The 22,449-nt window shown below is 39.0% G+C and overlaps 3 protein-coding genes across 5 annotated transcripts; 2 read left to right on the forward strand and 1 right to left on the reverse strand.

The window, feature by feature from the left end:
- Positions 1 to 2,251: 2,251 nt before the first annotated feature.
- Positions 2,252 to 3,146, forward strand: atoh7 (atonal bHLH transcription factor 7). Its single transcript, XM_056395870.1, has one exon. The coding sequence runs from the start codon at positions 2,268 to 2,270 to the stop codon at positions 2,697 to 2,699; it is 432 nt and encodes a 143-aa protein (XP_056251845.1). The 5' UTR covers positions 2,252 to 2,267; the 3' UTR covers positions 2,700 to 3,146.
- Positions 3,147 to 5,381: 2,235 nt separating this feature from the next.
- pkd2l1 (polycystic kidney disease 2-like 1) lies at positions 5,382 to 10,338 on the forward strand. Its single transcript, XM_056396022.1, has 15 exons — positions 5,382 to 5,667; positions 5,975 to 6,088; positions 7,001 to 7,128; positions 7,231 to 7,484; positions 7,575 to 7,799; positions 7,890 to 8,118; positions 8,207 to 8,377; positions 8,477 to 8,658; positions 8,755 to 8,875; positions 8,962 to 9,060; positions 9,138 to 9,259; positions 9,341 to 9,458; positions 9,620 to 9,753; positions 9,859 to 10,000; positions 10,219 to 10,338. Exons 1-15 carry the CDS (start codon positions 5,382 to 5,384, stop codon positions 10,336 to 10,338), a joined length of 2,445 nt encoding a protein of 814 aa, XP_056251997.1.
- A 991-nt stretch (positions 10,339 to 11,329) lies between these two features.
- tial1 (TIA1 cytotoxic granule-associated RNA binding protein-like 1) lies at positions 11,330 to 20,525 on the reverse strand. 3 transcript variants are annotated; one of them, XM_056395735.1, is made up of 12 exons: positions 20,345 to 20,517; positions 19,795 to 19,891; positions 19,405 to 19,503; positions 19,193 to 19,247; positions 19,001 to 19,088; positions 16,815 to 16,890; positions 16,427 to 16,535; positions 15,745 to 15,840; positions 15,520 to 15,604; positions 15,154 to 15,277; positions 14,599 to 14,741; positions 11,330 to 13,956 (listed from the first exon to the last, which is right to left on the reverse strand). In XM_056395735.1, exons 1-12 carry the CDS (start codon positions 20,371 to 20,373, stop codon positions 13,833 to 13,835), a joined length of 1,125 nt encoding a protein of 374 aa, XP_056251710.1. In that variant the 5' UTR covers positions 20,374 to 20,517; the 3' UTR covers positions 11,330 to 13,832. The 3 variants fall into 3 exon arrangements, 2 of the variants coding, with proteins under 2 accessions (XP_056251710.1, XP_056251711.1); XM_056395736.1 differs by lacking the exons at positions 19,001 to 19,088; positions 19,193 to 19,247; positions 19,405 to 19,503; positions 19,795 to 19,891; positions 20,345 to 20,517 and adding an exon at positions 17,342 to 17,647; XR_008829577.1 differs by lacking the exons at positions 11,330 to 13,956; positions 14,599 to 14,741; positions 15,154 to 15,277; positions 15,520 to 15,604 and having other exon boundaries at positions 15,823 to 15,840; positions 16,783 to 16,890; positions 20,345 to 20,525.
- Positions 20,526 to 22,449: the final 1,924 nt, after the last annotated feature.

Raw genomic sequence — 22,449 nt, forward strand, 5'->3', positions numbered from 1 at the left:
TATATCATTATGATATTGGATTATTATTATTATTACTGATACATTCATATGTAAACAGTATTTCAATTTTGTCTGATTCATTTAAACTAAACTGTATGTTGTTGGGTAGTTCAGAACAAATTACATAATATTTTTTAAGAGCTGTATGTCAAAATAAACAGATGACAGATAAATGTATGAGCAAAAATTGCAATACCTACAAAAAGTAGTTGAGTATAAGTACAAAGTAGGATAAAAATGAAATACTCAAAGTACAATTACACTTCAGTAGTTCATATTTTGTGCAGATAAACATCAATTTAATGTGATTATTATTTAAATTTAGAGTAACAGCACAGTGTGGTTAAAGTCATTTGTGTAGCTTTTGAGTGACAGTAAATTGTGTGTGTGTGTGTGTGTGTGTGTGTGTGTGTGTGTGTGTGTGTGTGTGTGTGTGTGTGTGTGTGTGTGTGTGTGTGTGTGTGTGTGTGTGTGTGTGTGTGTGTGTGTGTGTGTGTGTGTGTGTGTGTGTGTGTGTGTGAGTGAGAGACAGACAGACAGAGAGAGACAGGAGACTACCCTCCTGTATTACAGAATTCAATGTTGGCAGATGGGGAGGACAGACAGACAAATTATTCTGTCTGTCTCATTTTCTCGGACCACTACACAGATCAATTATTTATTTCACATGTGGTCCCCACTACATGAGGAACATTAATGCATCCCACATACTGTGATTCATTAAGACCACGGCACTGATGAAACATCCTCACTGACCGGTGTGCTTGCAACAACATAAAGTAGAAGAAGTGTCTACACCAGCACACAAACCGCTCTCCAAACCTCGGAAGCTGCAGTAATCTTTACACCATCTTGGCCCATATTGTTAGTATTGTTAATCCCCTGATGTGCTGTTAAAATCCCTCAAATTACAGGCCACACTTACACTTCTGTTGCCTGGGGCTAATCTCAGATTATGGTTATTATCACATGGAGACCAGTTACATGAGAAGTGAAAGGAGACTTCTTAGTGGATTATGTAATTTAATAAAACCTAATAAGAAAAATGTCACATTTAATCTATAAATAGATTTGATGTTAAATTGTGATAACTACAGATTTATTTACTAAATTATAGATTTAGTCACAAATTTGTTAAAAGTTCCAAACAAAATTTTATTTTAGAAGGAGAAAATATTGATTAAGAAATAAATAAACATTTTATTATATAATGAGGTAAAATACTGTATTTTTGCATATACAATCAAATTTGAAAAATACATTCTTAGACACAGAAGAGTGAATTTTAAATTATATCAAAATGACACCGGTGCTTTTTCTTTTTTTTTTTGCCATTTAACAACTGATATTGAGATTGTTATGTATTCTGCTTAAACCTAATATTATGTATTTTACATTATTTGTCAATATTTCCTTTACTTTAAAGCTTAATTAAGAGTCCAAGCTTTAATTGGTTATTACAAGTTTTTTAGTGATTTTACATAATTGGTGGGAATGTAAGTTAAAGAAGGAAACATCCAGAGTCCTGGTCTTTTAAAAGTTTGTTTGCACCATCAGCTGTGGTGAGCTGAGCTACCAGATGGTAGACCTTTGGTGTTTGTGACACATGGCTCTGAGTGAAGCCACGGCCAGATAGCCCAGCCCAAGATAATTGGAATTTCATTAAGGTCTTGTTTGTGTGTGTGCTGAGTGTGCATATATATGCCTCTCTGTGTGTGTGTGTGTGTGTGTGTGTGTGTGTGTGTGTGTGTGTGTGTGTGTGTGTGTGTGTGTGTGTGTGTGTGTGTGTGTGTGTGGGTGTGTGTGTGTGTGTGTGGGTGTGTGTGTGTGTGTGTGTGTGGTGTGTGTGTGTGTGTGTGTGGGTGTGGGTGTGGGTGTGGGTGTGGGTGTGTTGAGAGTGGGTGTGGGTGTATATGAGTCTGTATGGGTGAGTTTCTCTATGAGCAATATTGAGGATGGGGAGCAGGGGGGCAGGGACTCCACCTGCTGCCACCTGTTCATCTGCTCTGTCTTATAAAAGCTGCTCCTCACTGTCTCCAGGATCACAGACACCTTGGACTCTTCAGGCTGTCCACTATCTCGGGTTACACATATTTGACACTCAACACAAAGGACACACAGCGTGGACATCAGCCAGGCTGTGACGTAGAGGAGACCTCTGTGGAACCCTGAAACCAAAACTGGAAACTTCTCTGACCACCACTGACTCACAGCTGAGTCTTTCTGATCTGAGGACAATCACCAGTTTGATTCTTCAAACAAAAACCATGAAATCTCGTCGACCCAGCTGCACTGACTCTGGATCGGAGTCCTCAGAACCGGACTCCAAGAGCCCAGAGAAGTATGAGACGGCCACGAGGCGACGGATGGCGGCCAATGCCAGAGAAAGGAAGAGGATGCAGGGTTTGAACACTGCCTTTGATCGCTTACGTAAAGTGGTCCCGCAGTGGGGCCAGGACAAAAAACTGTCCAAGTACGAAACCCTGCAGATGGCCCTCAGCTACATTATGGCCCTCAACCGGATCCTGACCGACGCCAGGAGGCACAACGCTCCTCACAGGCAGTGGCTGGACCTGCAGTTTGACTGTGTGCAGCCTGAAAACTACTCCTGCCTCATGAGGTACGACTCCCCGACCGGACAGGAGTATATCCACTCGTCCTTCTCCTATGAGTTTGATGGACATCAGGTCCACGCATAAACTGCCGCCATTTGTTAATCAGTCATGTGGTTGGGTGTGAGTGACTGCGAATATTCTTCCTCCAATCTAGGAGACAGTAAATACATTTGTATTGCATTATTTTCCTTTTGTATTTATCTAGTATTGGTATGACAATCAAAAAAGCTTCTATTCAAGTTTGAAGTCTAATTTATTGTTTGCTAGGTAACCCAGCAATGTTGAGCATCTTTTTGTTCAAAGAATAGCAATGAAAGAAATGTAGTGTCATTATAATGACCATTAGATTGTACTGAAGATACAGGCAATGCTGTAAGTTTTATCAGTTATTTTGATATGGCCCTAAAATGTTGTGCAATGTTCAATGGATTCTGAGAAAATCATTGTGGTCTTAGTTAAAGTCAATATGTAACTATTCTGTCAAAGTGTACATGTTTGTAGAGTTGAAAAATATTATGTTATTTTTCACACGCAGACCTCTATTTTGTTGAGTTATAATTTTTGATCAAAAATAAAAACTATTTTATATGAAAAAAATTTCTCTTGTTCTTTGTCGTCGTCTCTATTAATAAGTTAATATGGTAAATATGAGTTTCTTCTCATAGCACAACTTAATATTAATCTACTATATGTAATTGATACTTGCTTAGTATACTAGTTTTTATTATTTTTAACCATTCTTTATTAACATGATTTTCCCTTTTCAAATATGACATACAGCAGATTTAAATTTCTTAATCTTTTAGAGCATACCAATGAAATTTATGGCGTATTTTCTCATTTCAAGAAAAACATCTAATTAGACGCCAATTAGCTTTAGCATTTAAGCCCTCACTTTTGTCTGGTATTAAAACAAGGGTTATCACAGAGAACAAGTAATTTACAGCACATTCTTTGTTTCTGTGTCAGGTTCTCAGTAGCAGTGATGGCAGGTCCTGTCCGCTGCACTGCCTCAATCTGCACTCAGGGGAATAAATCATCCTTTTGTCCAGAGCTCCTGTGCTTTGAGATAAGATACTGTTACGTCAGTGGGGTAACCAATGTTTAAATGTTGAAAATAGACTCCATTATAGGACAAAGTATTATCATTTAATTATTGTATTCTCAAATTTTCTCTGTAGAAATAACACCTCTTGGAGTCTGCTACAGGATAGTTCTGTGTAACCAGAGATAAACCAGGATGCTACATGATCCGCGGTCCGTCCATTGTTGGAGCCAACACAGCTACAGATTTAAATGGCAATCATCGGCCACTGAAAAGTGATTGTTACAGATTTGAAAAAGTTTGAATGGTGGCACAAGCCGCAGCAGATTAAGGAAGCCTGTGTACCAGATCCTGCCACGGCTTCAGCGGGGGAGCAGAAATTAAACTCTATTGTGTGGTAATGGCTGTGTGTAATCGCTCTGTTCAGAGCCGCTCAGGCATGAAGGCCCATAGCTGGACCCAAACTCTATCTGGATTAAGTAGAAGACATCTACAGCGGCGCATCAACTGTATTGTCCAAACTGCTAATACACTTCACACATCTTATTAGCATGCAGTTGATTTGGGTGGTAATATGTGGAAATATGTTTTTGGATCGAGCTCATGTTCCAGTCTGTTTGGTTTAAACTCCTACACAAAATAAACAAACGCATGAAAAGCTACAAAGACAAATATGTAGAGGGATATCATATATCAAATCATAGAAAACAAAAATAAAATATAGCTGAAGTATTAATCAATTTATCTGCTAATCATTGAACACTTAAATACATGAGACGTGTTGCAGGGGGCTTGTTGGGTTGGCAGGCAAGGTCGACATTGGACGAGGTGCCAAACACTGATACAGATGGTCGTAATGAATCACACGCCACGTTGAGTGTTTGCATACCTAACAAAACGCTTTCTGACAGTTGGCATGCCAAAAATGAATAGATGGCAGAGTCAAAAGTGCTGAGCGGTAATGAGGCGGAGACCATCGGTGACACTGCAATTACGCTCTTCATTAATTCAGTCTCGAGTGGTGAACAATTGGTGACAGAAAATGTAATCGACGTGCAATTAATTGATTTCCTCAATAGGAGCGCGTCACCAGATGAGTTGTTAATCAATAGTGACAACAATGTGCTCAGCATGTATGTAACTGAGAGGGCAAAACAAATTAAAATGTCTTTTAACTGCTGAATTATTTAGCCTCCCATTCTCTTACAAGACATTTCCAGCAGTTTTATAGGTGGATATGTGGTAATGTAGAGATCTCTACTACAAAATGAAATTCCTTCAATTTGATGAGGTAGTAGCTGTCATTTCAGCTTCTCTCTGCCAGTTTGAAAGAGGGTTGATAGTGAGAGGGAGGACAGTGATGATTTATTTTATTGTTTGAAACAGCTAAGGACTAGATATGAGCTCTTATTGATTACCAGATTGCACCCCTCATGAAAATAAGATTAAACTTCTTGTATTTGGGTAAACCCTGTCAAACTATGTCAATGTTGTGTTAGTACAAGACCAATTATACCATCACCTTAATGTGTTTTAGCTGGGTGTCAATCTCAAGACTACAAAAGCTCCAGCAGAGGACCAGCGGCTCCTCCCTCGACAAAGCTTATGTCATCAACTCTTTATAATCATCCCTCCAGCAGGTGTTCAGAAGCTGCCTGCGCTGCCCTGCTTCACTTTCTCTCCCGATCCAAACCACAGCAGTTCATAAGCAGACACACAGCATGAAGTGCCTGAACAACCGGGCTGAAAGCCACCTGAGCGGACAGGTGGAGTGCGAGTTGGACACCGTGGGCAACGGGGCCTGGGTGAACCAGGGCTACTGTGGCTCTCCTCCGCCCCTTGCCCGAGCTGTCAGCACCATCTACAACCCTCAGCCTCTCTTCCAGGGCTCCATGGACAGCATTTACAAACTGGACACCCCAGGGCCGTTCCACCATCCACCAGAGGAGCCACCATCTACTGAGCAAAGCCTGGTGAAGAAAAGAGGCTGCTGCTCTGTTATCAAAGGTAGGAGTTCATCACTGTATTTCTGCTTTGAATATCAATTATACTTCTCAGCAAAAATTGATCTCACTGGAGACTTTTCTTGGTACAGTTCTGCAAAATCAACTGATATGTCTCAATATTGTTTTTTAACTTAAAATGTCTGAACTATCTTGTTGCCTAAACAATTTTAGTCTTCCTTGAAGCATCTTCTTTCCTTTAATTCAACTTAAACTCTAAACTTTTGGTAATGTTTTTTACAATTCCTGCAAAAATACATTTGCGTCATAATTATATGACTGATGACTTTCATTGATATTTTTTTGTGTAGGTTTGTGGGGAACAACATTGACCGAAAACACCTCTAACAATAGGGAACTGTTTGTCCGAACCACGCTACGAGAGTTAATGGTCTATCTGGTGTTCCTGGTAGACATATGCCTCTGTAAGTGTTCTAACCAAAATGTCTGACTCGCACTTATTTTAACAGTCTGGATCAATCCCGACCCAAAACTATGTTCAGTTCAGCGGTAAAACATTTATTTCTTCCAACGTTTGACATGGGAAAGTGTTTTTCTGCATCAATTGTTATTTTAAGGAAAATTGTGGTTTAGGTTTACACTTAAATACTTCAATACTTTCTTGGATTTAAGTTACATCATACAACCTGTTAAAGTACTTCTAGATACTCATATCCCAAATGTATGCGACACATTCATGATCCATAAAGATATTTCAAATGTGTCTCTGGGTCTGACAAACATCTAATGTATAACAGTGTATTTTCAAATAGGTGAATTACATGTTTTCTTTCCCGTACTCATGTACCTTGTTCCTACTTCAGTATATTTCAATCAACTAATTGTTTTTAGCAGCGCTGATCGCTGCCCACCATTTAGCAGAATGTTACTGTATAGGGCACTTGGACTGTTGATTTACCCTGCTTTAATGCCTACCACAAATGCCCTTCCCATCCATCTGCCTGAAAGCCATTGTCCGGCTGAGCTTTAGGAGTGAAAGGGACATGGGCACTGCTCTCTTGCCTTTTAGTGATAAGAGCATTAGGCCTCGTCCATTGTTGCTTTGTCTGAGTTAGATTTACATTGTTTGATGAGGCTATTTGTGTCAGGCCAGCGTGCTCTCTCTTCAAACAAATTACAGCTTCTAATCTGAATCGATTTGATGGCGGTGACATAAACACAGCCAAACAGCAAGTCTTGAATGAGGCTTTGCATGTCTGCCTCTGAGCTGTCTTATCTTGGACTGCTGAATGGAGCAATGTTTAGAGCTGAGCCTGAGCAAAGCCAGATAGGGATCAATTATTGGGTGTCAACAGTGTGATTACGTTGTCTTTCAGTGACATACGGTATGACCAGTTCAAGCACCTACTATTACACCAAAGCCATGACAGACCTGTTTGTGAATACAGCCGGTGAAAGTGGGGTTAAGTTTCAGTCCATTGGAACCATGGCCGACTTCTGGACTGTGAGTTTCCCGCCATATTAATTTCCTCCATCGTCAACGTAGTAAAAAATAAGAGTATGAAATTTCAATCTGCGTTCATCCACCGTCTTTTTATATAAACAGTACGCCCAGGGACCATTTCTGGACGGCCTCTACTGGACTAAATGGTACAATAACCAGTCCCTCGACAGCGGGGACCAGTCCTTCATCTACTATGAGAACATGCTGCTGGGAGTCCCCAGGATGAGGCAGATCAAGATCAAGAACAACTCCTGCAAGGTCCACGACGACTTCCAAGACGAGATCACGGGATGTTTCGATGTCTACAATGAGAAGAAGGAGGAAGACTTCAGCTTTGGTCTCATTAATGGCACTGCGTAAGCCACTCTGTGCTGTTATAGACAAGAACTGCACCAAAGTTTAGGGCTTTCCTTAGCTATTTTTGTGCTTTTTTTGTGCATCTGCAGCTGGAGTTACCACACAGAGAAAGAGATGAAGGGTTCCTCTCACTGGGGGTTGCTGACCACCTACAGTGGAGCGGGATACTATCAAGACCTAAGTCGCACCAAAGAGGAGAGCGTCGTCATACTGAGGGAACTGGTGGACAACCTTTGGCTGGACCGAGGAACCAGAGCTGCCTTCATCGACTTCTCCACTTACAATGCAAACATCAACATGTTCTGCGTCATCAGGTAAGGAGCACCATTAACAGAAGCAACTTTATCCATTAGTTGGTTGGTACCCATTCATTGGTTTACCAACATTTTATGTACTTCTTTCAGGTTGGTGGTTGAATTCCCAGCAACCGGTGGAGCGATCCCTTCCTATCAGATCAGAACGGTCAAATTGATCCGCTACATCACCTACTGGGATTACTTCATCCTCGGCTGTGAGATAGTCTTCTGTTTATTCATCCTCTACTATGTTGTGGAGGAGATTCTTGAAGTGCGAATACACAAGTTGTCCTACTTCAAATGCATCTGGAACATACTGGACGTTGTTGTCATAATGGTAAGAATATATAATTCTCATTTGATTCAAACGTGATCTTTTCTCTGATTTAGCTTTGACTCAAAATTTTAATTATTCTCCCTCCCAGCTCGCCATCGTTGCCATCATTTTCAATGTTTTCCGAACTGTCAAAGTGGACAAGTTGCTTGGCAAACTGCTGGAACACCCTGATATCTATGCTGATTTTGAATTTCTGGCGTTCTGGCAAACACAGTACAACAACATGAACGCTGTGAACTTGTTCTTCGCGTGGATCAAGGTAAAGCACCAACATCCTTCACTTCAACTCATTACTTAGAAAAATGATCTGGCTCTGGCATCGTACCAAAGAATGAGTGTTCTCCTCTTGTCCTCGTAGGTTTTCAAGTACATCAGTTTTAATAAGACCATGACTCAGCTGTCCTCCACACTGGGTCGATGTGCTAAAGATATCTTGGGATTTGCCATCATGTTCTTCATTGTCTTCTTCGCTTATGCTCAGCTCGGATATTTGCTGTTTGGGACAGAAGTTGAATCCTTCAGCACCTTCGTAAAGTGCATGTAAGAGGTGTCAATCACAGCAGCTCGGCAGGACACATTTAAATAAGACGATTGAGCATCAACTATTTAATTCCTCTCCCTTTTTCCTTCCTGCAGCTTCACACAGTTCAGGATTATTCTTGGAGACTTTGATTATGACGCCATCGACCGAGCTAACAGAGTTCTCGGGCCAATCTACTTTGTCACCTACGTGTTCTTTGTTTTCTTTGTTTTGCTGGTAAGTCATTGTGCGACGCAAGTTGTTTGATTTAAAAATTATAAAAATGAGAAGTCTCTTTATCTCTTCACGCGTTTGTTCCTCAGAACATGTTTCTGGCCATCATTAATGACACATATTCTGAGGTTAAGGAGGAGCTCTCATCCCAAAAAGATGAGCTGCAGATTACAGACATCATCAAACAGGTAAAGGCAATGAAATTAATCTAGAAATAGATAAATCAATGAATAAATAAATAAATTGATGTCTCCTTGTAATTCAGAGCTATATGAAGACATTTATGAAGCTGAAACTCAAAAAGGAGAAAATATCAGATGTTCAGAAGGCGCTACGGTCTGGTTCTGGAGAAATCGAATTCAAGGACTTCAGAGAAACTCTGAAAGAGTAAGTGACAGTATATTTGAAGGGGAGCACATGCTGAATTTAGTGTTAAATGTAACCCTCACCACTCTGATAATCTTGTAGGATGGGACATGCTGATCACGAAATTTCTGCAGCCTTCTCACGGTTTGACAATGACGGGAACCAAATTCTAGACGAGGATGAACAACAGAGGATGAAAATCGAGCTGGAGGAAAAGAGGGTTTGTGCAACAGTCTTCATTGTATGACCTGATTTACAGGATAAATGTGGTTCAAGCTGTTTTTTGACTAATTTCTTCTCTAGCTAGACAGACATTAAAGTAAATGTAAGAATGAATGCAGTGAAAGCTGTTTTCATGATGGTGTTTCTGTATTTCATCAGGATGCTCTTAGTGCTGAACTCAATAATCTTGGAATTAATTATGGGACAGAATTACTGGAGAAGCCTCCTGTAACCTCCAATGAGCAGAAGAACCACTCCAGTCAAACCTCGGTGGATCGGGAACAGTTTCTAAAGTAGGAAAGGTTTTTATATTTAACCTATGATATGCCTAAGAGAATTTAATTTCATAACAACGAACATTAACCAAAATCTGAATTACCTTTCTCTCCCCGTGAAAGACTGGCCAGACAGGTTCTCCACCTTGAGAGCTCTGTAGCAGGCATCACAACCAGGATTGAGTTGATTATGGAGAAACTGGGATTACAAGAGAAAGCCAAAGGGAACGAAACAGCAGGGAAACTGTCCATGACCAGTAATGATGTGAGTAGGGTAGTAATTATAGAAATTCTTAAACCTTATTGTATCAAATGCTTTCCTTTTTCAATGGAAGATTGAATAGCTAGGAGGCTTCACCTTACAAATATTACAGATTTTACAGATTGTAAAATGTCTTATATTTAAGCATTCCAGCAAATTAGACTTTCTTAGTTTTCTTATGATAATTACAAAATATTTCATTTTCATTTACCCCTATCCAGAGTGACGAAACTGCCTCAGATGGCAGCGTCCTGGTTTGTGTGGACAGGGGCATGAAGGCCGAGCTGTCGTCCAGGAGAGCAGCAGGTCACACCAACTCCAGTTTTGACTGTCACATGTGATTAACCTCTGGGGAACAGAATCACGGGTTATCTGGAAGTCAGCTGACACATGAGGATGTACGGGTCAACCCACCAACAAAAGTTCAAACCAATAACAATTAGGTGCTCAGATCATCAATAAATTGACAGTATGACTTACGCACTTAGCCAGTCATCTCACGAGAATATGTAAATACTATGTAAATACTTTTTTGAATTTCTTTGCTTACTAGGCAGCTTCACTAGGGCCAATATAATAAACTGGTTTAAAATCAGATTTGTAGGATACTACAAAGTTGTAGATGAGACCTGAATGTAAATCTGTATATTGCTAGTGTTGTGTAATATACATTTATTTCAACAGTAGGTTAGAATAAAGACAGTTGTGCAATATAATCCAATATTAGGCAGTGCAACGTGCCACTCATCTGACTAACTGAATGTTTGCTTTTCTTCAGTCATTTAATGTTTATGCAGTTCCTCAGCAGCTCTCACCCCCTTGCAGTTTAGTGGGTCTTCAAAATAATACCCATATATATATATATATATATATATATATATTTTATGTCTATATGTAACACATCATTCGGTATTTATTCATCAACTTTGTCCACCTCAAGTTGTAACAGCAAATTTGATGGATGACAGTGTCTGTGGCTCTTCAGTAAAATCATATTTAGGTTAAATACTAAATACTTGGATCTGGGACATTTTATCCCAGTGGACGCGGTGTTGTTATAAAATCTTTCAGGTTTCATACTTTCCAATGTTGCCGCAGAACAAAAAGGGTAGAAGGATTATGAAGCCAAATGTATGAAAACAGATGCGGTCTAGTGAATTTGTCATTCAGATGGTAAAAATCTCTGACCCTCAGTTTAGTAATTGTAATTGTAAATTCCTGTGTCTGGTAGAGTTTCTGTAAGGACATAACTTTGCAGTGTATTTATGTGTTGCTGTCTGATGTCTGTGTAAAAGCACATTTTATTAGTGTCTAATAAATGTACCAAATGAGCAGGTTCAAATGTTTCTTTATTTGAAGTGACTTCTTGAGGTTTTCCGTTAAATGGAAAAAAAAAAGAAAAAAAAAAGATTTCATCCTTTATTATTAAACATCACTTCTGTTGTTCAACTTACATGAATTATTGTCTTAAAAGCAAATTGCAATTACATTCATTATTTTAAGCAAGAAATATATTACATGTCATAAGCGTGCAGTTCAAGCTGAAACTTCACCCGCCTGCTGCTACGACCTCAAAATGGCACACAAACTTAAAAATGGGAAAATCCACAGTGGAAAAGAATTTAGTAATGGAGCCTCTGGAAATAACAAAGTTTGAATTTACCAACACATCAATTAAGGCTTATGCATAAATTATATTGCTGAAATTTAACGATGGCATTTTTTTCATAACATTCTACCTACAGTATGTACATTATTTCTTAAGTTTTATGAAGGTTTGTGATCGAGGTTTGTATTTACACTCTAAGCCAACATGACCCTGTTTTGTTAAGTGAACACCCCCCAGCTCTAATAAACAAACAGAAACATTATGATGTATGTTGGCTAATACAACAGGAAAGGGAGAGTGAGCTTAGGAGGAGTGTACTACAATGTACAAAATGGCACATATGCAAATAAAATCCAAATGGCAGGACGTCTTTGAGAAATCCTCTTGTCACAATTTGTCAGTGATTTTTAAATAGTTTATTTCGGCTATATAGAAGTATTCTATAATTGCACTGAGGGAAGCAGAAGTTCCTGCTGCCCTGATGAAACAATGAAATATTGCAGAAACCTTCCACTTTCAGTGGAATTAACATAAAATAAAAGAATCCCAATTCATCATAAGCCTAAAACATTTGTCTTGACACAGGTCGGTGATGACTAAAAAAAGAAAAACAACATTTTGAATGATATAAAACATGATGCAATGTAGTTAGGGGCTGGTTTTGTTGCTAAATTAAATCTAAAGTTCTTCGCAAACTCTCACAGCCATTAGAAAGAGATAACTATCAATTAACTGAGGTTAACAAGAGGAAGGAGGAAGAAAATATTTAAGATTCAATATTCCTCTAGGAAACCAGCCCCAGAATCAGCACACAGCGTCAGTTACCTTTACAAAGTTTGGGGGTTTACGCTGTTTTTACAATATTTTCTTTACACAGAAAGCATGTGCTCTAGCCTTTCCCTTGAGACACAGGATTATAAATTAGTCCAATCTAGGCTACCATAAGGTGTAAACTAAAATCCATCAAAAGTCTGCAAAGAACATGCTGATCACTCTGATACAAAACATGAAAAACATATTTCTTTTTTGCTTTGAGAGCTGTGTAGGTGAAATTTTTCTTTGTACACAAAATTTACCCAAGAGATACCACCTCCCACTAAAGTATCCTTTAAAGCCACAGTTGTTTGTACAAATACTCTCTTCACATGTACTGGAAAGATTAACTACCGTCCCTGGGCCTCTATTCACAAAGCATTTTTCATTAATATATGAAAATAGGACGAAATGTCTACACACTGCATGAGCTGAAGCGAAGCCCAGACCAACATTTCGTAGGTCGGATCATTCTTGTGGCTCATTGCAGTTTGCCACACAAATTCATGATGACTGATCATACCTGCTTGACCTGTACAACACTGTGATCACTGCGTGCTGTTTTAAAAACTGACATATCTTACAAAAACTAACTCATCAATGCATGAAGACTTGGTTTGATTTTTGTCCTCTGTTGTATAAAATGACAGAAAAATGCCCCTAGTATGACAAGTAAATAAACATTTTGACGAGGCTGTAACAAACAAAGAGTTCTCACTTAAATATTAAAATATTACAACACCATGATGGCAAACTGAGAGCAGATATTGCTATAGTTGAATAATTCAATATTAATGTCATAAAGTTTGAGGTTTTGGGGGATTTTAATCTGTCATATTCCAGTGAGCTGTTGGAGTAACATGATGGCTTGTAGTGAGCGTGCTTTTAGCTCCACAAAATAGTTTGTTCGTATTTTTAATCTGAGAGGGGAACAATTAGTTTTCAAGTACTACACTGACTTTTTGATGGTTGTCTTTGATGTGTGATGAGAGGAAGGGCATCTGTGTCTGTTAGATACCTGACCAGTTAGCATGCTAATGCTGCAAATCCTCTTGTCACATACTAGGTATGATTCTCATTGGGCAAAACATTCAAAAGATTGGTATGTCCTTTAACATCTACTGGACAGACAAAGATGGCTGGTTTGGCTTTACTTCAGAAGCCCAAGAGCACTTTTCCATAACAGAACTATAAATTATCATCAAATAAACTTTTTAAAAGTTCTAAGTGAAATGAACAAAGTCATTTAAAACATAATTGTTAAACGGGCTTAGGAGCAACTATTAGCTACAAAGGCTTTGTGAATATGGCCCCGCCCTTCTTTTACCAGAGCAGCTGTCCAGATGAAAGAGTGCTATGTGGTCTAAAGGGTTGACAAAATCCCCTTGGTATTACACTTAGTTCAGGGCCAGCTCACTGCGTTTGGTAGCCAGCCATGCTGAAGTTGGCCAGGTTGGACATGACTGGACCAGGTGGGGCTGCAGCCTGGGCTGATGGAGATCCAAAGCTTCCCATCCAGGCCGGTGACTGGGACTGCCTGCGGAGATCCCACAAATACCTGATTAGTATGACTAACCGCGTTTCCACAGCAGGAACCTTCCCCAGGAACCAGGAACCTTTAGAGGAACTATGCGGGTTTCCACCGCAGGAACCAGGGTCTAAATTTAGTTCCGGGGTAATTGATCGACCCCCAAAAAGGTACCTGGTCGGGGGTAGTACTTTCCAATGGTGCAGGCACTTTGGGGGGGTGTAGTCTGCAGTGCTGAACATATTCTGACTGGTCGAGTACTCGCTGCATTTTATTTCACTCGCAAAGTTTAAATGTCCACAGTGAGCGAGCAAACACACATTTTCATTCATGTTATGTCCTCAAAATGCTGTGAATAATGTAATTAATAATAATTTTGCATAATCTTCCCGGGACTTTAGGCCGCAGTGGAAACGCAGACAACAATGGGCCACAGGAACCTTTTAGTTAGTACCTGGAGTACCTGCAACTTTAAGTTCCAGGTACTTTTTGGTTGAAACGCGGCTACTGTGGTCACTGTGTACAGATCAGCTGTGTGCTGTGTCCATCATAGAGACAAGTTAACATCCATCAGGATTCAGAGTCATTAATGACAGGTGTCAAGAGGTTTATTATGTATTAATTGAATATATACTACAGAGTAAAACTTACTCTACTCCAAATCCTTGCTGGTTCCACGTCTGGCCGTACATGCTGTAGGAGGGAACTTGCCACCCGTTGGCCACATACTGCCCATACTGCTGCTGTGGACTTCCATAGACCTGGTTCCACTGCCCCCACTGACTGTACTCAACCTGAGTGAACCCAACACAGGAAAGTGAACACATATCTTAGCTGCCCCATTAGGTATGATTTCTATGTTCAATCAGGAGCAGATACTACAAGTACTGCAAGAAAAGGGTCATATTAATGAAAGAAATGGAAAGTGCCCTTGTCATTTTTTCAGTCTGACAACATATATTGGAATTTGTAATAAAGTTTCTATTTCCGTTTCATAGTTTGGGCTAAAAAGCAGGATTCCTTTAACTGCATTAATTCAAGATCTGAATCACCTTCATAGACTTATCGCTTTCAGAGGGGCATTGTTAAGACACATACTGCAATTTCCCTGGTTCTAGTCTGACCAGAGATCTTTGTAGAATTTTGTTTTTCCCATATCTTCCCTAATTTCCTGTCATCTACCTATTGTCAGAAAAAAATAAATACCTGCTGTGGATTTTTTGCCATGTCGGGAGATTCTTTGCCCCAGAAGCACTTCACAATATGCCCTTCGATGGCTGTGCCATTTACTGAAACAATGGCATGGGCAGCACTGTCATGGGAGGAAAACCTTAAAAGGAAAACAGCAGCTTAGCAGGAAGATTTATCTCATAGGACTTATATCAGGCAATTCAGAAAATACACAGCATTAAAAACTTTGTGCTACCTGATCCCTCATTAAAGCGGTGAAGAGAAGTCTAACAGAAAAGGTCACTGATACTGAGTGTGGAATTAACTGGCCTGTCATTAAGTCATGCAAAATGTTTGTGTTGACATCTAGAGGCCAAATGCTGCAATGGACAGAGACGCTACCTGATGAAAGAGTATCCTTTCTCTGGGAAAACTCTTATTTCCATTATTTGACCAAAAGGTGAGAAGGTCTGTCGCATGAGGTGTTCTGAAAAAAACAAAACAGAAATGGGTTCATGTGGTTAGTTCTCAGGCTATTTGAGGGAAGTGTACGGGAAATAATAAGACTACTATTGCAGTATGACTAAGGGCCCTAACAATGGCATCTTTAGAGAACATGACACTTGCCTGATAATCCTGACTGGATCCCTCCACAGTACACGGTACAGTTCTGTGGACTGGACTGAGTCACTACATCGTCAAACCTCAGCTGCTTCGAGCCGTCTGAAATTAAAACAAACAACGTTTGGAAAATTGAAAAATAAAATATAAATGTACCTAAATACTCAAAAGCCATGAACCTTAAGGTGAATTTTATCAACTTATTCATCCTAGCTGAGAAAAATGAACTGTGAATGTTTCTGCCTCTGTTCATCACATCCATATAAGTGACGATCTCTCAAAACGCTGGTGTGTATCTTATAAAAGAACTGCCGAAATATTGTCACATTAATAATATTTAGGTACTGGGAATCTAATTTTGTCCCCCCATCCACCTGCTGCAGGTCGAGGATTTCATTTTCCCTTTATGGTCCTGCACACTCAGAGGTGTTTTCTCTTATTGTGGCTGATTGGACCTGTGCTCTGGGCACAACTATGCAGGGTGTTAACATGAGTTCACTGGACTCCATGTACAAATAACGATAAAGGTGTAATTTGTAGCAGGTGCAACAACGCTAAGGGGAGAGTGAGGAAGAGATCGGTCAAACACAGTGTGCAAACTCCAATATTGTTGTGAGAAGAGCTCTAATCATCCAAATTAAGTGAGACCCCCTGTGTGGCTGTAGAGCTGAAGTAGCCTTTAACTTACTGTCCTGGGAACTCTTTGGAGCTGGTGGTTTACGCGTTGCCCAGTTGGTCCTGATTTGGCGTCCTCCAAGCCATTGTCCACCCATGTTAATAATGGCATTCTCTGCATCCTATAAATCCAAATCAAACACAGTCAAGCTTCTGGATTTGATTAATCTGTAAAGTTTATTAGTGACCATAGTCAGTTCTGAGAATGTATATACTGTTTTTAATCTAAGTATCATTCAAAGTGGTGATGGTAAACAAGAAACTGTAATGCTAGACGACTTAAGTTGTTGTGACTAGGGTTATGATCAATTCTATTTTAATTACTGTAAATGCATTTAAGTAAGATAATAAACAGAAAATAGAAATAACCTTCAGTCTGTGTTCTTGCACTGGAGCCTTACCAGTTTGTTGTAGAAGGACACAAATCCATACCCCTTTGATTTGCCTGTCGCCATGTCCTTCACAACACGGGCATCCCTGGAAGGAGACGTTAAAACAGCTTCAGTGCACTTTTCACTTTAAAGGCTTCAAACTAAAAAAGGAACCACGCAAAACACACTGAACTGTGAATCCTCTACTCTGTCCTACATTAAGGTATGTTAGCTATCATGGCCTTGTACTGAGCACTGACTCATAATGTAACTTCAAAGCAAGACTTGAAAAACAAAAACAAAAAAAAAAACAAATAGTACAAATACATGCAGCCTACAGTATTGTTTTTAAATAAATTCAGATGTATTAATGGATCCTTGCCTCTAGAGCACCACTTTTTGTTCACTCCTCTCAACAGTAGGCTACTGATTTAAATTCACAAAGGAACAGATTATATGGATTACCATGCATTCTTAAAATCTGCTGTTGGTGCTCTTCCTACAAATAGAAATATATAGAAAATATCAAAAGAGAAAAAAGGAATTAAACGGCATACATGGCCTGTTAACAGATTTCTTTATTTTTCCTGGTCAATTCTTTACCACCAATATGGAGTATGGAGTTTGGGGAGCTGCAAATTTTGAGAAATTGACATTTTCAGTAATTTTGGAAGAGGATCATTACACTACAAACAACACTATGAAAATCAAATGAGACAATTTAAACATAGATTTAGAGGAATACATTGAGTATTGGAATTTGTTAATCTAAGCTAGGTCATGTTAATACATAGCATCTACAAATAAAGACATATGGAAAAAATGGAATAAATAGAGAAAAAAACTACATCTGTGTCTCCAGAGTGCACAGTTCCTTGCTGTTAGCCTTCAAGCTCCTGTCCAATCCTATGAGCATTTCTGTAAAATAACCAAAGTGCTATTACTTCACTGAGACCCACAACTAAAAGCTGTTCACGTTCATACACACAGCTAACATTTTGCTGACATACTGTACAGTTTACTTACCACACCCTAAATATGCAAGGAAAATCAAGAGTAGGCTAAAAGCTCACACTTCAGTCATAAAAACAGAGAGACACAATACACAGACCACAAGTAAATATCTGTAATACAGTACTTGATAACCTACAGGACTTGTGTTGTAATTAATAACTTAAATGAATATGTTCCAATCTGTCAAGAATGTTTTTTCAAAACAAAGCAATACATCTGAAAAGAGGTTAAGTCCATTCTGATATCTACTTTGAAATGATGCTTATGGTTATCTTGGTCCATCATTAACTATGTTTACATGCAAGCATGTGGTGTCTTTTGCACATAATACAAATGTAACAAAGAATACATCAAGATGAAATAGATATGAAGCTGTTTTCCTGAACACTAACCATCTCTGTTGTCCTCTGAACACCTGCTCATATATCAGTCTACCTAATAATTTATTCTCACAAGAAGGTGTACATATAATACTGATTATCAGTGATCAACAATCAAAACTATAAATTGCATCCACCTGTACAGATGCTCTATCAGTAGTTTAAGCCTCCTTGTGTAATGCAAGCTTTTGTTTCCCCCTTACAGTTTATGAGTCATTCATTCTTGTGTGCTCTTCGCTAAGTGTTACTTGAATTTGTTTATTTATTTTGGGTGGGGGGGTGGGGGGGTGGGGGTATTTTATGCCTTTTTTGTATAGCCATGAGAGCCAGCAGAGATGAGAGGGAAAGAGGAGAGAGAGAACGGGAGTGACATGCCAGTAAGGCCACTGGCAAGAGTCAAACTGGAGACACTGCAGTTCAGTGTCAGCCCCTTGACACCTAGGACACGAGGATGTCCCAGTGTTTTCTATTATATCAAGCCCTTGTTTTTATCCCAAAATAAAATAATTCATCTGAGGTTAGACAGTATCTTGAGAACTGTCCAGGAGAAACAAAAACCTTCAGGATGTCCTTTCAAAACAATCTTTCTTATAATATGTGATATTTATAAATATCTTTATCTTTACAGTTAAGTCAATACCCATGCCATATGCATGTAAACATGGTCACAGATGGTTCTTCCACTCAGCATAAAATTACAGAAGATTATTTTGAAGTACCTTAATAGTGCCCAACTTTAGAGAAATCAATATGCTTACATTGTAGCAATTAAATTATTTCACTGCACATAAAAAGAAATATCCTTTCAAAGTGAAAACTTACGAGATTTTCCCAAAAGGTGCGAATGCAGCCTTGACATCCTCAGTGGTAATCTCAGGGCTCAAATCACCCACAAAAACATGGAAGTGATCTAGAACAAAACAAATGACAAACAAACAAAGGAAAGAAACCATTTACTATTCTCTGGTGAACTTTGATTTCAACAGAGCAGAAAGTCAATAGGTGAACACTTACTGGATGTGTCTTTCTTCTGGCTACTTGGAGTGGTGGCCCAATTTACTTTGACCTCCTGAAAGCAGAGAGTTCACAGAGAGGATTTAAAGTTATAATAGAAAGCCAGGAAAAAAGACATTTTCTACACGAAGAACAAAGATCACAGGGGAATTCTGACAACAGATGAACTGCCTAATCTCACTTTTAATTTTAGATCACACAGGTTGGCCTACCTTTCCTAATATCTTCCTCCCATTCATGGCTGCAAGGGCTGCAGCAGCATCTCTGTGTTCAAAAAACTCCACAAAGCAATAGGGGTCATTGCTTGTATGCTGCAAGGGAAAAAGTCAAACACAGTGGTTCAAAAGGTTGGTTCTACTATTTTGTACACAACTGTGATGTACCTGTGATTTACAACAACTGTCCATTTTCATTGCATCCACATTTCTCAACACTAGATGCAATTTAACAGAACTGCTTTAGTTAAAGATACATTTCTTTGTAACTTTTAGGAGAAAAGTGATACATAGTCACCGTTTTAATGTAAATTACTGGGCTTGGAGCATAGAAGGAAAACGAAACGGCCCACAAGAGGATATAACCCGAAAATCGTGGCTGCTTACCTCTGTGATCATTTTACAGCTTTTGCAAGGCCCTATCTGGGTGAAGAGCTGCAGAATCAAAATTTCTGTTACATCCCTGGAGAGGTTTCCCACATACCTGAAGGAGAAAACAAGAGGTTCTTTATGCGCAATCTGTTACAGTTTTTTACTAGTTAGCGATGGGCTCTTACAGATAATGACACTTAAACTGAAAAACTGACAGCTTACTTCGACTGATACCTTGTGGTCACTGATGGTGAGTTATTAATGTGACGAAATTTACATTTGTTTAACTGACTTATAAACCGGCCCAACGTAACGACTATCGTTAGACAGCTGTCGCTGTTGACGCTTACAGATTACATACACACACATTAAATTAGAGTGTTGTTTTTCTAATTTAACCTTATATTAACCACCTTGGCCTAAGTGGAACATTACATTTTTATGCTGTCTAACAGTATTCAGCAGGTTTGTGAAGACAGCGGGTAGCTAAATTAGCCGCCGGTTCCCTGCGCTAGCGAAGCTAACGATACCTAACGATACCAATAAGACACCTAAAATTACTTACAGGGTTTTGGGGTGGCTTTCGTCGTCCATGACCGATGTCGACAGTCAGCAGGGCAGAAAACGTTAGTTAGAAGCTAGTTAGCTAACGTTAACCGACTCCCGTGTGCGCTGTCAACTACAACAACTAGCTAACTAGCTTAGAAGCTAGCTAACCGGGCGCTAGGGCATACGTCACGCTGGAAGTCCAGAGAACGTGCGTGATGACAAGCCCCGGCGAGGTCAGGGCGAGATAACAAAAACCCAACATTTTTACAATTTCATCAGTGGAAATGATACATTTATTCAAGATAGTTGTGTTTATCGGGGGTGATTGGTTAATTAATAACTACAAAAGCCCAAACAGCGAACACATTCAATATTTATTTTGTCAGATTTGGTACTGTCGGGAAGTACTTTGCAAGAGAGACTTTTATTTTGAAGTGGAACGCAAGGGTAGGCTTGTTTTAATTACCGGTGTTCGACGGTTCCCAATGGCTCGAACCTCGGGGACCTTTCTAGATTTTGACTCAGGTGTCAGTTTGAAGGCTACAGTGTGAGAACGTGTTGAATAACACATTCATGATTTGACTAACAAATTCTGGCTTAAAGCAGTGTTATTCTAACTGTGCAAACAGTGTATTTAAGTATTTTAAGTGTTGACTGATGTATCAAAAGGGCAATAAATTAAATTGAAAACATATCTGTATTTTAATTTTTTTTATCAGTCTATTCTACATAAATTAACAGACTGTCTATTTACACAAAAAAACAAACAAACAAATAATTGATTGAATAAAAACATGTTATTTATTTAATTAATTAATTAATTATATGTCATAAAATAGATAAAATAAAAACTAAATGGATGAATGTTATTTATTTGAAATATGGTAAGAATAGGCCTAAACCTTAAGAACTGTCAAAAGAACAGGGGCATCTATCAGCTACAGATGAACATACAGCAATTATGATCATCAATAAATAAAAAGAATAAAAGTGGGAGACATGTATTGCTGTCTGCCACACAGTATGTTTTAAAAATAGCAATAGGGGGCGACAAAGATAGGAATAAAATATTTTTTTTCCACAGTGGTTTTAACAAGCGTCTGGCAAGTGCTTTTATTTTGAAATCATTTAATTAAAGGGCTAATATGTATGAGTTATCCCGTGTAATTATTAAATTGAAATTGAAAATTTACATAGAAATAGCAACGGTTTCTCTTCAATGACTTTTTGCATTAAGGATTGGATTAGGATCCACAAATTGGATTAGTGGTTCCAATTTGTACTGAGTAACACTGAGGTCTTTACTCTGTTAGAAGTCACCTCAGAGAGGAATCAAGGCAGGATGATTGGCTACCAGATTCATATCTTATCAGTGTTGGCCGCTAGGCTTGCAAAAGCCAGAGATGCATGTGAATATTCTGGAAATATTGTGGAAACATCAACGTCAGCATTGAATGAAGAATCTAATAATCATTTGTCAATGATATTTATCACTGTATAAATCATTCCACTGACTAAAGGCATCAGTTGTTGTTGCACATAAAACTGAATAATGTATGACTGACTGGAACATTTTCCTTTAGCAAAAAGAAAATCACAATAAAAAGTGTTTGTGTCACTAGTGCACAAACACAGGGATTCAAGAGAGGGTCAGACTGATTTGATCTGGTTACTGGTTATGATTCATTATCTCGTATATTGTGTGGCTAATAACTTATAAAAAATCCTTACAGGAATTTACTCTACGGGCTATTTTTGTAATTATCAATTGTCTCACCATTTCCAGGTGTCCAAAAATACAAAAATCAATTGTCTTCAATTGACTATTGAGCATCTCTAAAAATACCTGTATTGGTTTCGGGCCAAGGGAGGATGCCTCTGATTTACTAGCATTTCCCTTATGGTATGAGGCTGAATTGGAGTAGTCCTGTAATTAAGGAAGATCTGTCATTAGAGTTGTCACTGTGCCCACACTGTATCACAGCACCACAGTTATGTAATTGTGTACCAAATCATAGCAAACCCAGACTGAGTTCCCTTGGAGGAGATTCATCATGTGGGAGTCTGAGTAGATCTATTTGGGAAATCTTTTATTGTGAAAAGGCTTGGGATTCCCTTGTG

This window comes from Seriola aureovittata, chromosome 14 (genome assembly GCF_021018895.1).
Source record: "Seriola aureovittata isolate HTS-2021-v1 ecotype China chromosome 14, ASM2101889v1, whole genome shotgun sequence".
In the NCBI taxonomy this organism is placed as follows: Eukaryota; Metazoa; Chordata; class Actinopteri; order Carangiformes; family Carangidae; genus Seriola; species Seriola aureovittata.

Coding starts and splice junctions, on each gene's coding strand:
- atoh7 (XM_056395870.1), top strand. CDS start 2,268: ATGAAATCTCGTCGACCCAGCTGCACTGACTCTGGATCGGAGTCCTCA.
- pkd2l1 (XM_056396022.1), top strand. CDS start 5,382: ATGAAGTGCCTGAACAACCGGGCTGAAAGCCACCTGAGCGGACAGGTG. Junction 7,485..7,574: donor GGTCTCATTAATGGCACTGC/GTAAGCCACTCT, acceptor GTGCATCTGCAG/CTGGAGTTACCACACAGAGA. Junction 10,001..10,218: donor TGTCCATGACCAGTAATGAT/GTGAGTAGGGTA, acceptor ACCCCTATCCAG/AGTGACGAAACTGCCTCAGA.
- tial1 (XM_056395735.1), bottom strand. CDS start 20,373: ATGGACGACGAAAGCCACCCCAAAACCCT. Junction 16,891..19,000: donor GCACCTTTTGGGAAAATCTC/GTAAGTTTTCAC, acceptor GTCTCCTTCCAG/GGATGCCCGTGTTGTGAAGG. Junction 15,278..15,519: donor AAAGGATACTCTTTCATCAG/GTAGCGTCTCTG, acceptor TTTCCTTTTAAG/GTTTTCCTCCCATGACAGTG.